Genomic DNA, 15943 nt, shown 5'->3' with positions numbered 1-15943 from the left:
CAAACAATTGGCTATTTTGTGATTCTCCTGTTCTCAGGCCTGGCAGACGGTTGTTCCACTCTTTTCCCTCCTACACTGGCAATTATATTAGGTCTTAGCTGTTCGGGGTGGGGGCCCCAGGTCGCCTATACTTGTTTCAGAGTTGTCCATGGGTGTTTTCCTCTACGGTGGCTCTTTTATGTGGGGATTCAGAGATTAAAAACCAATGCTGCCTTCATTATTATCTTCCCAGAATACCTATAGCTCAATAGCATTTTGATCCTGTTGCTACGTGTTTAGAGCAGTTTCTTTTTCTTGGTACTGGTCGTTTTTTCCCACTGTGTTATGAAATGATTATGGGTTTACAGGAGGTTACAAGTAACTGCACATGGAACATGCACCCTTCGCCCCACCTCTCCTGGTGCTAACAACCTGCATAACTGTAGGACGATATCAGAACCAGGAAACTGGCAGAGAGGACCCACAGCACTTAGTCAGATTTCACTCTATACATTCATTCCTTCCTGTCTTACAGTTCTGTGCAGTTTTAATACATGCACGAGTATAGCTTTGTGACTGCCACTGCAATCAAAGTGCAGACCTGTCTGATCACCACAAAGCTCCCGCATGCTAAACTTCTATAGCCATGGCAACCACTAATCTGTCCTTCATCTCTAAGATTGTGTTAGTTAACCAATGTTATATAAAGAAAATCATACAGTGTGTATCCTTTGCAGATTGGGCTTTTCATACTCAGCACTTTTAATAATCTGAAGATTTTCCATTGTTTATTGGGTTCAATCCCCGGTCAGGGCACACCCAGGAATCAACCAATGAATGCATAAATAAGTGGAGCAACAAAATTGATGTATCTCTCTCTATTTCTCCCTCTCCCTCTCTCTCTTTCACTTTCTCTCTCGAAAATCAATAAATAAAAAACAAGCAACAACAAGGAAACCAAAGTGTTTATCAGGGAGGTCTTTGGAGACCCAGAGAGACTTCATGCTTAGAAATGGGCTAGGACAAAATTTTGAATTTTCAGAAGCTTTCAGAATGTGCTGTATAACCCCCAGCCTTTTTGTCCTGAGTATTTGTTTAGTAAGCAGCCTAGAAAAGATCAGTGTCTCTTTGGGGACAGAGATATTTAGCAGTCACACTCTCTGATTAAACAGAAAGGTGAGTGAAATACAGTCAGGCAAGCCATCCACCCTTGCAAGTTTCAAATAATCTGGAAAGCCGAACACAGTCAACAGCAGTGAGACGTCCCGTGGGAGGATGGAGAGTCCCATCTGCCAGGAGCGGGTGGAGAGGTCCCACTGCCCATGATGTGTTCCCTCCCAGCTTGTAGCTTTCAACAAGCCACGTTCCTCATGACCAGTCATCTCAGATGCAGTTGGTCCCCTCCTTAGAAATACAGAGCCACCAGCAGCTTGGTCTCAGACGGTGCCCTCAGAGAGCAAATCTTTCCCTGTGGGCATCTGCTGGTGTCCCACGTGAGTGATGTGTGTGACGTCTATGGCCCGTAGAGGGGGGTCTTAAATCTGCACTGGTCCCAGAGTCTGGGTTCTGTTCATTGGCACTATGTCTTTTCAGAGATTAGAATAGTCCTTCGGAACCAAGATGGCGGCGTAGGTAGACACACTGCGCCTCCTCGCACAACCAGAACTGACAGAGAATCGAACAGCAAGGGGGACCAACACCAAGAAAATAGAAAATAACCATTCATCCAGACTGGTAGGAGGGGCGGAGACGGGCACCGGGGTGGAGAGGACTCGCGTGGCTGTGGCGGGACTGAGACTGGCAGAGTGTGGGACAAATGGCGCAGGCAGTCTGAGCACTAGCAGACCCTGTGGTGTTCCCCGGACCAGCCCCACATTTGCACAGATAAACCCAGAGGGCCGGACTCAGAGTGGCGGAGAACGGGGCAGGCAGAGCAGCGGGTAGCACCCCGAGGCACCACATTCGCCCACAGATAAACCGGACAAACGGCAGGGAGCGAAGCAGATCGCGTAACCCAGGGCTCCAGCTCAGGGAAATAAAGCCTCAAACCTCTGATTGAAAGCGCCCCTGGGGGTTGGGGTGGCAGCAGGAGAGACTCCCAGCCTCACAGGAGAGGTCGTTGGAGAGACCCACAGGGGCCTAGAGTGTGCACAGGCCCACTTACTCGGGAACCAGCACCAGAATGGCCCAGTTTGATTGTGGGTAGCGGAGTGAAAGATTGAAATCCGGAGGAGAGTGAGGCGGGCGCCATTGCTCCCACTCGGCCCCTCCCCCTCGTACAGCGTCACAGTGCAGCGACCAGCATTACCCCGCCCCCGGTGAACACCTAAGGCTCCGCCCCTTAAAGTAACAGTTGCGCCAAGACCAAAAAAAAAAAAAAAAATGGCCCAAATGACAGAACACTTCAAAGCTCCAGAAAAAATACAACTAAGCGACGAAGAGATAGCCAACCTATCGGATGCACAGTTCAAAGCACTGGTTATCAATATGCTCACAGACTTGGTTGAATCTATTTGAAAAACAGATGAAAAAATGAAGCCTATGCTAAGAGAAACAAAGGAAAATGTACAGGGAACCAATAGTGATGAGAAGGAAACTGGGACTCAAATCAATGGTGTGGGCCAGAAGGAAGAAACAAACATCCAACCAGAAAAGAATGAAGAAACAAGAACTTGGAAAAATGAGGAGAGGCGTAGGAACCTCCCAGACGCCATGAAACGTTCCAACATCCAAATTATAGGGGTGCCAGAAGGAGAAGAGGAAGAAGAAAAAATTGAAAACTTATTTGAACAAATAATGAAGGAGAACTTCCCTAATCTGGCAAAGGAAATAGTCTTCCGGGAAGTCCAGGAAGCTCAGAGAGTCCCAAAGAAGCTGGACCCAAGGAGGAACACGCCAAGGCACATCATAATTACATTACCCAAGATTAAATGCAAGGACCTACATCCAAGATTACTGTATCCAGCAAAGCTATCACTTAGAATGGAAGGGAAGATAAAGTGCTTCTCAGATAAGGTCAAGTTAAAGAAGTTCATCATCACCAAGCCCTTATTATATGAAATGTTAAAGGGAGTTACCTAAGAAAAAGAAGATGAAAAATAGGAACAGTAAAAATGACAGCAAACTCACAGTTATTAACGGCCACACATAAAACAAAAACGAGAGCAAACTAGGCAAACAACTAGAACATGAGGGTTGTCATTAAGGGAGTGGGAGGGGGAGAGAGGGGGAAAGGTACAGAGAATAAGTAGCATAGATGATAGGTGGAAAATAGACAGGGGGAGGGTAAAAATAGTGTAGGAAATGTAGAAGCCAAAGAACTTATAAGTATGACCTATGGACATGAACTATAGGGGGGGAATGTGGGAGGGAGGGGGGTGGGCAGGGTGGAGTGGAGTGGGGGGGGAAATGGGACAACTGTAATAGCATAATCAATAAATATATTTAAAAAAAAAAAAAAAGAATAGTCCTTCACAGACATTATCAGGTTTCAGCCCACTCTCAAATCCAGGCACTGAGGATCTCTGAATTCAGAATTCCAAAAGGCCAGTGACTTCTTTTTTAGCAGCAGAAAACCTGAGAGACAGGGTCAGGCAGTGGGGCTCCAATCCTTCTAAGTCCTTTTTGTCTTACCAGTTTTAGAGTCCGAACTGACCCACTCTAAAATATGCTTTTAGGCTGGAAAATCATCAGCTTCTGCAGGTCAGACAACTGATTTTACAAGAACTTACTAGCAAACTAAAAACTGCATTTTAAAACTCAAAAGGTGTGTTTTCTGTTTATGTCCTCTACCTTTTCCCATGGCCTCCAGCAGGTGAAAATCATAGCAAACATAGTCAGTTATGGAGCTTTCAATACTCAGATATTCAGAGAGTTTAAATTTTAACCCATCCACTAGCAGCAAAAAGCAGGAAGTCATGTTGTACTAACACCTTTTACAGGGCAGCGTCCCCCAATTGGGGAAACCTCTAGCATTGATGGCAATATAAGCATATAATATTTTACATCAGTTTTTCATGTATCTGGAAGCAATGGCCACCAAATAAAAATCCATTTTAAAAGTCTCTCTTTTTTTTCATTGCAAGTTTACTGAAACCCCGAGCAGCAAGTTCAGCGCTTTCAGGGGTGCCTGAGATGCCAGCCGGAATACAGGGAGCTGTTGCACCCGTGGATGGAGTATTATTCCCCACCCCCTCCTTCTTTTCTGATTTATCTGAAGTTTGCTCCAGCCTTGGAACTGACTTAATTTTCCCCCCTCCCACTTGGAGGAGGGATTGATACAGAGATTTACCATTTTGGATCACTGTAACATTTTGGGGAAATTTGGGGGCCTTTTCCTTCCACCTAGAGGAGAGAGTGAAACCCATAGACATCAACCAGACTGCGCTTTTTAATTCCGTAACTTTAGCCACGGTGGCCAAAGCAGCCAATGGTTCTGATGAGCCAGCTCTCCTAGGGTTGGGTCTATCATCTTTAAATTACATAGGTGATTTTACCTCACAATGGATGTCATTTCAGCCCCTACTTCATACCACACATGGCTATGTCGCCACTGGACATCAATGGTTCATCCTGTGTCCCCTTCATCCTCCCTTTCCGCAAACACTGCTGAAGCCACGTTTCAGTGAGTCAGGATGGTTTTATGAAGTCCTACTTCTGACTCCAACTGTCACCCCTAGTTTGGGAATTTGCTAGAATTTACAGGACTCAGCATACAGTTTTACTTATGGGTAAGATTTATGGCACCAAAGGGTTACAAAGCAAAATCACCAAAGGAGAAGGGCATATTGGGTGAATCCGGAGGAAACCAGAAACAAGCTTTCAAAAGTCCCATAGGATGTGCTTAATTCCTCCGGCCATGAGTGGAGGGAGCACATGTGAAATGTTTTCTCCATGCTTATCAGAGACTTAGTGCCAGGGTTGTTACTGGGTGCTGGTCCTGTAGGCTGCCCTGAATGTCGGTGATCTTCCAAAGTTCACATGTTGAAGCCTAATCCACAGTGGGATGGCATTTGGAGGTGGGGTCTTCGGGAGGTAAATGGATCATGAGGGTGGGAGCCCTGGTGGACGGGATTAAGGCCTGTGATAGTTCATTTTGCCCATCATTGTGACTGCCTAGGGGTGCCCACATTGACCCTATTTCTGAGTGAGTCTGTAAGGGTGGTTCTAGATGAGATTAGCATTTGAACAGTAGACTCAGTAAATTAGATGCTCTCCCCAGTGCGCATGGACATCATTACTCAATCCATTGGGGGCCTAAATGCAACAAAAGGCAGGTGGAGGAATTTGCCCATCTTTTTCCTGCCTCACTGCTTGAGCTGAGCTATCTCATTTCAGTGTCTTCTGCCCTTGGAGTGGGAGGTAGACCATTGGCTTCCCTGGATCTCAGGCTTTTGGATTTGGACTGAATTACACCATTGGTTCTCCTGGGTTTCCAGCTTGCAGATGGCAGCTTGTGGGGCTCCTCAGTCTCCATAATTGCATGAGCCAATTCCTCATAATAAAGCTATTTCCAATATCTAAATAGTTTCTGTCTGTCTACAAGGCACTAAGGGAAGGAAGAGTTCACAACTCTCAGACAGATGTCACTCAAAAGGGTTTTAAAGTCCCATTTCTTTTCCTCAAAATAGTTTAAAGTAATAATTAGGTATTATCTGCTCTGGTTTCTCCATCCCTTGACCACAAGATTTATTTATTTTTATTTCAGAAACTGGAAGAAAAGTCACCCTTAGGAGGACTAGGAAAAAAAATGTTTATTCATAGTCAACTTTTGTGGACAGACCCGGCCCTGCCTGTGCAAGAGAAGTTATCTTATTCCTTTCTCTGACAACAGAGACGACGGCAGTGATGGCATACAGTTACAACTGTCCCTTTCTCATCTGGGCTGTTGAGAAGCAGGCTTCCTCCGTTCTCTCATAAAAATATTACTGTTGACGTAAGAAACGTCCAAACCTGCAGAGAATTTTTATGAGTTTATTTGAGCCAAATCGACAACAATTGCTGGGAAGCAAAATCTCAATGGATTGAGAAAATGTGCTGCAGGGAATGACAGTGTTACAGCTTTTTTTTTTTTTACCATGTATCGTATACATTACAATCAGAGGAGGAAAGAAGGAGGGTTACAGGAGATCCTTCTCTGCTGCTCTGATGGTAGGTTAAGGAGGCAGGAGAAAGCAAAGCAGGAAAACCTCTGTGGTTGGATAAAGGGTGAAACAGAGAAAAACTCTTTCACACTGGTGAGTATGGGACGTTAACAATGAACATTTACAGCACATAGACAGGGTATGAGGGGAACAAGATAACAAAGAGAGGTTCTGGGGTCTCCTGTGCTGGTGCAATGGGTGTGCCCTGAGAGGTCCAGAAAAAGGGGATTGCTCTGACATTCCAAGGGTATGTTATCTGAGATGCAAAAGACAATAAATAGGCTCACTTAAGGTAAAGGTTGACCTTTGTCGAGGAAGCTAGAGCCTGTTACATGACTACTACCAGCACTCACTTTTAATTAGGAAGTTTTATGTTCAGGCCGTCCCTTGTGGTTACTTTAGGTCTCTGAGTTTGCAGGGTCCACCATACAGGCCTCCCCTGAGCTTGTCAGGTTTAGTATGTGGCCCCTTTTTCATTCACATTACAAAATATGCATGCATCTCTCTATGTAAAACAAGAAATAAAAATGTTGCCAACTACTTTATGCTTTGGTTACTTTCCTCTAGTAACCTATAACTTGTGGTAACATGCTCTAGGAACATTGGTCACAATTATCTTCCTTTTTGCAGCTCAAGGAAGAATTTTCACATGGAAAATGGCCAAGAATACCTCTCTTTAAAAATTCGAGATTTCTCAAAGGTCTGTTTGGAATACTGGAAGAGTGGTGAAAAGAGGCTAGATTTTGTTATTTTACTGCATGCTTCACAAACTTGGCTGTGCTGCTTACTAGTTATTTCCCCTTGGGCAAAAGATGACCTCAATTTCCTCCACCACCAAATGTGATACAAATCTCCCAGGCACAGGGTGGTTATAATGAAAACAGCATATGTGAAATATTTGGTTCTGTACCTGGCACAAGGTAGAGGCTCAATATATGTAACATTCTCCTTATCTTGAAAAAAAATGGCCACTAAAGGCCGGGGCTATGACATTCGTAGAAACTTCCTTTATAATAGCCCTACTGGGAACAGTCCGAATGACAGACATACAATAAAATACTATGCAGCATGAACTACTGTACTGCAAAAGCATGGATACATCTCACCAACATAATGTTGAATGACACCAAATAACGCATGCTGTATAATTCCATTGAAAGAAAGTTCAAAAGCAGGCAAAATCCATCTATGACGACTGAGGTCAGAAGTGGTCATTTTGGGGAGGGAGGATGGATTGGACAGAAGAGAGAGGGAGCCTGCTGGGGTGCTGGAAATGTTCTGTCTTCAGCTGCATGGTGGTGGTTACATGTATGTAAAAATTCATCAGATCATGCACTTAAGATTTGTACATTTTACATGTAACTTATTTACATTTGTATATGTATAAATAATGCCAATAAAAACCTGTCCCCTTTGCCCCAGGAGCTGGATTTATATCAATATCAAGTTTATCTATTGGGAGAGTATCTAGCTCTGGATATGACATGCCAGTAGCTGGCCATCTTGCAGGCTGCGGTCAGTGCGTCCCTTGTCAGTGACCCCATTTTTGAGCCGCCCTGGAGCTGACAGGCATATTATGAGGGTCATGCACCATCATCATTGACAGCTGGAGATGCCATCACATGCCACCGGCAGCAAAGCACTGGGAAAATCAGGCAGTGGACTGTGCTCCCCACCCTTAGGCTGTGAGGCACAAGCCCCAGCAATGGAAGGATTAAAAAGCCTCTCAATTTAAAAAGACAGGGAGAGGGGAGGGGCACGTGGGCTGCACAATTTATAAATAGACATTGCCAGTGGCTGCCTTATGGCAAAGGGGTTGTTTAGTAAATCTTTCTCCGTTAAGGATCCCATTAGCGGAGACCATTTGAAAATACCAGTTACTTTCCGCTTTCATCAAGGTTTCATCCTGAGTTTCATCAAAGTAGCTGAGTTTGATGACATTTCTCTCTGCCAGATTTAGGGGCAGGCCCTGGATATTTTGAATCACCTTTACATGGAACATAAAGATGATGATGATGATGTGACTTTTGCCAAATGGATGAGCAGCTTCTGGGGTCACAGCTGGACGGAGGAGGAAGAGAGAGGACTCCGGGACCACCATGGATCACAAGACACCAGTTACAGGAAAGCTTCCCTGCCCTGCCCAGTGAGTTGTTATCACGGAACAGGGGAGAGCTGGACTAGGGTTGGGGCGGGGGGGTTGGCTTTAGATAATTTGAAGAGTCCTTTGGTATAAAGTTTTCCTTGGTTGAAAATCAATACTTCTAAATCTTTTTTTTATATATATACAAAAATACCTTTTATTATTTTGTCTGGTTCTCCAAGGGACCTGTTTTTCTCCTATTAGGTAATGATTTCTTCATTTTTAGTAACCTAAGATATCTATAACTTCTATTCAGAGCTCCTGATAAACCTGAGATAATCCTACTGAGTGACAACATAATTCAAGTCAAAGGAAAGAAAGTTGACATTGTAGTTAGTCTGTGGAGCATTGGTGTGGATCAATGTCTGATTTCCGACAGTCTTCTTTTTAAATTGATTTTAGAGAGACAACGAGAGAGAGAGACATCAATTTGTTGTTCCACTTATCTATTGATTCTTGTATGTGCCCTGACCTAGGATCAAACCCTCAACCTTCACATATCTAGAGGATGCTTAACCACCTGAGCTACCTGGCCAGGGCTTCAATAGTCTTTCTGAAATAATGAAAATAGCTTTATTATTTGGGGAATTATACAAAACTGGGGATTCCACATAATAAATCACCCCTTCGATAAATTTGATACACTTTTTCTTCTTGTTCCCATTTGGTTTCCTGGTGGGAGAGGGAGCCAAAATTCTCCCATCCTCAACACTACTTTCCCATGTCTAGGAAGAACACCCCGTGTCTAGGGAGTAAAATGTGAGCAGGAAAGCTCCTGAGAGGGAAATGGGTGAGACTGACGCAATGGGGACTCATCAGCGGGTACCAGCAGGGTGTCTCTGCTCAACTCAGCTGTGATGGTAGAAGACTCCGCAATAGACATGAACATCCTCTGCTTCACCGTGTTTGGTATTACACAGTGTTACTATAGCTTTTCTTTTCTGTAAGTCATTTAGAGTTCCGGTTGCCAGAGAACCAAGAACCAAGTGAGTTTTGGAGTAATGTTATTTTATTTTATTTTGTTTTATTTTATTTTTAGCTCCAGAGTTCCCAGATGCATAATGCCTGTGAAGTATGTTAAAGTGTGGAAGGCAGCCTCTTTGATTCCCAGTGATCAGCAAGGTGGAGGAATAAGACTTCTTCCTTTTTTTTTTTTTAGATTTTATTTATTTTTAGAGGGCAAGGGAGGGAGAGAGGGAGAAAAATATCAATGTGTGGTTGCCTCTCCAGCAGCCTCTACTGCAGACCTGCCCTCAACCCAGGCATGTGCCCTGACTGGCAATTGAACCGGCAGCCCTTTGGTTTACAGGCTGCCACCCCAGCCAGAGCAGGAATGAGATTTCTTTGAGACACAAATATTTGAAAATAGATCTCTTATCAAATGTATGCTCAAGGACAAAGGGCATGTTTTAACACCTCTTTGAGCTTCAGGCTCCTTAAGTGGAAAAGAGATTGGACTGGATGATCTCTGAGAGCCCTTCTTGCTCAACTTTCTGTGATCCTGTTATAAAACAAACAGCTGCTTATCACACTCCCAGTTTAATCGCCATGTTCCACATCAAGTGAGGTATTCATAATGTGTGAGCCAGGGGTATGATTCGTTTCCAGTTTCCAGGGAGAAACAGAGAGAAAAAAAATGTGATATACTATTTATCCCAACAGCTTTTTGGAGCCACATAAAATATGAAAACAAAGGAAGATATGTGACATAAACTATAATTTCTTAAATAAATTTTATTGTCTGTTAGACTTTAAAAATGAGATAATGCCAATTATTTTATTTAGAGAATCAAATTTTAGGCTGCATTTTTTTTTTTGCCTTAAACTTATCAGGGAATAGCAGAATTTGTTATGTATCACTTTGCACCATTTTGACATGGTGTCCATATGTATTTTTTCAGCTCATACTGGTTTGGGGCATTTGCCTGAATTAGCCTGTTTAGATTATCTGAGTCAACAGTGAATTCCACAGTCATCAGACCTACATGCAGAAAGCATGTTTTCAGTTAAGGAGATGAGGCATGGAATAAAATGACGACCTGACTGAACAGAATAGAGAGAGTGCAAACAGAACACAGACCAGGGGACCCGGGGCGAGGTGGGCAGAGTCCTGGGAAACAGGGAGTCTGACTCTTTATCTTTATTCACATTGTAACATATATTTGTGAAGGGAATCTGTAATTGGATACTTACATTTTCCTGACTCTAAGATGTTTTCAAATTTTTCTTATATTAGTGGTATGAGAACAATTAGGATTTAATTTTTGTGTTTTGCTTTGAGGTCAATGAAAATAACTTAAGAAAACTTACCCTTTGCCTTACCTTTTCTCTTCTCTCCCCACTGCTCCAATCTAAGGTTCTTCCGTCTCATAGCCTGTTAATAACCACATCAGCATTACAATCTATGCATCTGAGAGAAGAGTTTCTCGTTTCTTTCCTATTTGAATCTAACAGGGCTTTCAGCCTCACGATTTTTGCAAAAACATAGGGATGGAGCATTAATTTGCTGCACTTGTTTATTGAACACCTGCTATATGCCACGCACTGCGCAAGGCATAATAGGGTTACAGGGTAAAAGAAGACATAGGAGGTCTCCATACTTGTGGAACTTCCCATCTAGCAGCAAATGCTAATTTGGCAGAAAGAACAAGGGATGACAAGGGGTCAAGCCTAGTCCTTCTCTGAGAAGACTATTTTTCAACCAGACTCTTTATAACCTATGATTGCTGATTTAAAGTGAGTAAAAATTCAACTCTGTTGTCTTGATTGTCCTTGGTGAAAAAAAAATGTAATATGACCACTCTTGTTACTGAACTCAGCTGCTCTCTCCTCCATCACCACATGGGTGCGAGCTCAAAGTAAAGCAGTTTCCATATCACTTATTTACCCCACTCATTGAAAGTGGAGTTTTAATAGTTTGTCTATTCAGCCTCCTAGTCACCTTCTCTGTCAGCTCATGGTTTTCTTAACATTGTTCTGTATAGTTTGGGCCTAGAAGGAGGGAGAATAAGCTACATGAAAGACTCTTCAAGGAGGTACTGAATTCACTGGCCTAGGGCTTTGTTAGCCCTGAATGGACTTTCTCAGTTGCCCTTCTATGTGCCAAGGTGGTGGATACAACGTAAGTCTCTACCTACCTGCACCCAAGGGTTTTTTATTTGCTTTTTCTTTCTTAAAAATCATCTTTCCCCCATGGTATAGTTGCTCTTCATATTCTCAATTTAAAACAAAATATTTTTAGTCTTTATTTTTATTTCTGACTGACCTGAGGGTGGTACACACTCTCAATCATAGTATCTGACTGCAGGGGTGGTTCCCCTGTGGTTGCTCCCCATAGGGATGGGCGGGGGCATGGCCCCCTGAGAGGGTTTCTCACAAACCCAAGAGGTAATTAGGCTTCTCTGAGGACAGGAGGGCAGGGCCCTGTCAGAGGGGATTGTGCCCTTATAACAAGAGATACCAGTGAGCTTGTTCTGTCTCTCCCTTCACATGCACGCACCAAGGAAAGGCCAAATGAGCACACAGAAAGAATGTAGCCATATTCAAGCCAGGCTTTCACCAGGAGCTGAATTGGCCATCACCTTGATCTTGAATTTCCCAGTCCTCCAGAATTGTGAGAGATAAATTTCTGTTGTTAAAGCACCCAGTCCATGGTATTTTGTACGGCAGTCTGAGTTGATTAAGACGTGTTCACGCCGTGAGAATGATGATCACTGGACAGTGGAGACCTACTGGGAAAGTGTTGCTATACCAAATTGAATTTAAGGGCATTTGGGGTTATGATCTCAGTGGCATGTGGTTTGGGTGAGCTTAGTTTGGCTACTTCAGTTTCTGAATGAGTGAGACAAGTCCTTGAATCGTTCCTGAGGAGAAGGTTGGGGCGTCACAAGGTCCAAAAGTTTTTCTTACAGCTCTCCTTCGTTCACCTCGTTATGGCTCATGGCGGCTTCCCACAGACTCAGTGGGAAATACGACAGAGCAGGGCCCACTTATTTCCCCAGTTGAAAGATCATTTAGGTTAATAGTTTAAATTATCCTTCAGTTTCCCTAAAGGATGTTCAGTGGATGGTATTGAGCTTATCTTTATTATTTCTAAAAGAGCTACCAACAGTTTGTGTATTTTTTCCTAATGCTGTTGCCATATGTTGACTAACTTACAGCCAGCCCTCTTGGCTCTGATGATATCATTAGACGATGGTATATATTATTCCTCACATAAAATTCTTATTTAATATAATTCTTAAAGACCTACAAATTATTATCATTATTTTTGTCGTGGTATTCTGCTACGTCTGGTACACTGTTGAAAGTCATGTTTACAGCACCTTCGCATAGAAATAGTATGACATTTTTGCTGCAGTTCAAGAAAAAAGTTCAGAATTATTAATCCAAGAAAGAGATGTTTCATGCTTAGGCATGGCACTTTATTTCTCCAGTAACTTCACTAGTCACATAAATCTTAGGCCAGACAATTGGCCAAACTAAGATTCATTTTCCTCATCTGTAAAAGGGGAAGAACAACCTCCTTGTAGGATTTCTTCTGAGATTAGAGTTCAAGGTCATTGTCCCCAGACTGCCTGGTACACACTGTACAGTAAGACTCAACATGGGTCTTATTATCCTGGCACCTGATTGTTTCTCATCTTGCTGTTGTGGGTGGCTCAGGTGCTGCGTTTACTCAGAGGGCAGGTGGGGCACAATCGAAGGGCGATTGCGATGAAAGCCAGGATAAAGAACATAAGCAGTTAAGCTCTGAAGTGAAGATATTACAAAATGAATATCTTTAAAATGAGAACTTGGGATCAGAGAGCTCACAGGATTTTCGTTTGACAGCAATCGTTTTCTGGGACCACAGTGGACACAGCTAAGCTGTGTGGCCGACTCGGCTGTAATTCGAGTCAGGGCCTGGGGTAGTCACTGCTGCGAAAGTCAGTACCTGCTGCAGGCCCTGTAGCTGGGGCCCCGGGGAGCTCAGCTGGTGAGATCAGAGTGTGGGGGATCCCACCCCAAGTGACAAAGCCCTTGACAGTGTGGGTAGCACACCTGGAAGCTTAGTCCATGACTGTGGAGGAGACAAGCACATACTTGATAAAAGTAAGTTATGTAGGGTGTCAATTCACGTCTTTGTGGGGGAAAGTTTATTAGAAAAGCATATAAAATTCCAAAAGTAGAGCTTGCATAATAAGTAACATTTTTAAAAGTGGGAGCTTCACCCTGTAATCAAGGAGAGTGCTCTTTTAAACTTGTTTCTCACAAAGTCCCACACCCAAACCAACAAACTAGAAATCCCACCTGCTCTAAGGAGATAGTAAATGTATATTTATATTGTGATTGAAACTTTTCAATTCATTTCAGGCCTCTCAGTGGTACAGGAAATCCATATTTTACTCCCAGTCTCAGATTTTTAAATTTTATTAAAAAATTCTGTTGTGGCAAGAATAGTTAACCTGGGATCCACCTTCTTAGCAGGTTTTTAAGTACATAATACAGTAATGTTGTCCATAGGCACCATACTGCAAAGCAGATCTCCAGACCCTACTCATCTTGCATAACTGAATTTTATATCCACTGATTAGCAACTTTCCATTTCCCCTCCGCTTAGCCCCTGGCAACCACCATTCTTTTTTTTTTTTTTTTTTTTGCTTCTATAAGTTTGACTATTTTTAGATCCCTCATGGAAGCGGAATCATGCAGTATTTGCCCTTCTGTGTCTCAGTATCAAATTTTTAAAGATTATCATTTTTCCTGATAATTAATACATAATCACTGTAGAAAACTTGAAAAGTACTAAAAAGGAGAAGGAAACAAACAATCTCACATCACAGAGAAAATCGTTGGTCACAGTTCGGTATGTTTTAAGATTACCCACCTTGTGATAACACCCTCCTTCAGGCCCCTGAGCACCTCCCCATTCCAGCCCTCTCTCTGCTCTCAGGCTCCCGGGCTCTCCAGCCCCGCCCAGGCTGCTCTTCCTTCGAACCACAGGCCTCTCCTGTGACAGGGCCACGAACCTACGGTGTTTGTCCTCAGGCAGGAAAATGTCCCTGTTCTCTAATTAACCCTGCTCATCCTTCAGATTGTCTCGCAATCATCACACCTATGAAGGAGTCTCCCACTACTCCTCCCAGCTGTCCCAACGCCCACCCAGATAGGCACAGTTTTACTGTTGCACCCTCTCATTGCACCTGGAAACTTTGTAACATTAGCCACAGAAGTTAGTGCACGCCCTGCGCATTTCGTGTCTATCTCCTACACACACAGAAGCTCCAAGATGGGCCCACTCTGCCTGCTTTGCTCCCCAACTTGTTCACAGCACCAAGTACAATAAATGGACTTACAAATGCAGATTTACATACCGCGTGTATCTTAGCAGCTTGACAAATCTTCAACCATATTTCCAGTTATTGTTTGACAGTAAGTTTCTGGACATGTGTATTAGTTTGTTTGGGCTGCTGTAACCAAATACCATACAAACAACAGAAATTTATTTTCTCACAGATCTGGAGGTTGGAAGTCCAAGATCAAGGAGTAGGCAGGTTTGGCTTCTCCCGAGGGCTCTCTCCTTGGCTTGTAGTTGGCCTCCTTCTTGCTGGGTCCTCACATGCTTTTTCCTCTGTTTTAACACATCCCTAGTATTTCTCTGTGGGTCCAAATTTCCTTTTCTATTAGGACACCGGTCAGACTTGATTAGGGCCCATGCTAATGGCCTCATTTTACCTTAATCTTTAAAGGTTCTGTCTCCAAAGGCAGTCACATTCTGAGTTGTTCACACAGGGCTTCAATACATGAATTGGAGAGGTGGGACACAGTTCACCCCATAACAACACTCAACAGATGGACCCCAGAAGGGGAATATTTTAAGCCTCCTGACAGGGCTTGCAAACAGCTTTCTAGGAAGGTGTGTACATTTATAGTCCTATCAGCCAGGAATGACAGGCCTGTCTCCCTCTACTCTTGCTGCTGTTGGTATCATTAACAAACATTTTTTTTGCTGACCTGAAAGGCGACATTGTTCATTCTTTCATTTCATATAATCTTTACTAAAAAGCATAAATAATTTTTACCATTTGGTATATTTTTAATTCTTTATTTATCAATCCAATATATATTTAGTAAGCTCATGCTATGAATAAGGCTAGGTGCTTCAGAGTACTGGGATTTCAGCAGAGACTGAAACATACATAGCCCTTGAGTGATGGATAATAGGAGCTAATGGAGAAGAGAGACATGTAACAAAATTACCCAAATTACTGATTACAGTTGTGATAAGTATCGTGAAGGGGACGTGTGAGATCCTGGGAGAACTTCAACAGGGACCTGAACCCATCAGCATGATAGGACAGGCTTTCTGGGGATGTGCAGTTTCAGTGGTGACTGAAGGAAGTTTAGCTCTTGGTGAGGCAGAGGTAGGGGATGAGGTCACAGTCAAAAAGATCAGAGGGCCCTGGCTGGTGTGGCTCATGGATTGAGCACCGGCCTGCGAACAGAAAAGTTGCTGGTTCGATTCCCAGCAGGGCACATGTCTGGGTTCCAGGCCAGGTCCCCAGCTGGGGGTATGTGAGAGGCAGCTCATCAATGTTTCTCTCACACATCAGTGTTTCTCTTCCTCTGTTTCTCCCTCCCTTCCCCTCTCTCTAAAAATAAGTAAATAAAATCTTTTTTTAAAAAAAGAAAAACC

At 43.3% G+C, this 15943-nt stretch overlaps 1 protein-coding gene across 4 annotated transcripts in view; it reads left to right on the top strand.

Moving 5' to 3' along the window:
• The window catches only part of LNP1 (leukemia NUP98 fusion partner 1), a 39251-nt gene that overhangs the window by 12204 nt on the left and 11104 nt on the right, over positions 1-15943 (top strand). For 3 of the 4 annotated variants that reach the window (XM_045193509.2, XM_024558198.3, XM_053918301.1), the window contains exons 2-3: positions 5687-6215; positions 8077-8268. In XM_045193509.2, coding sequence (XP_045049444.2) covers positions 8116-8268 — 153 coding nt within the window. In that variant the 5' untranslated portion in view covers positions 5687-6215; positions 8077-8115. Of the gene's footprint in view, positions 1-5686; positions 6216-6752; positions 6823-8076; positions 8269-15943 lie in introns of all 4 variants that reach the window. The other variant, XM_045193508.2, reaches the window with a different exon arrangement.

The sequence above is a fragment of the Desmodus rotundus genome, chromosome 2, assembly GCF_022682495.2.
Source record: "Desmodus rotundus isolate HL8 chromosome 2, HLdesRot8A.1, whole genome shotgun sequence".
NCBI lineage: Eukaryota > Metazoa > Chordata > Mammalia > Chiroptera > Phyllostomidae > Desmodus > Desmodus rotundus.
This window is presented reverse-complemented; position numbering and strand designations above follow the sequence as displayed.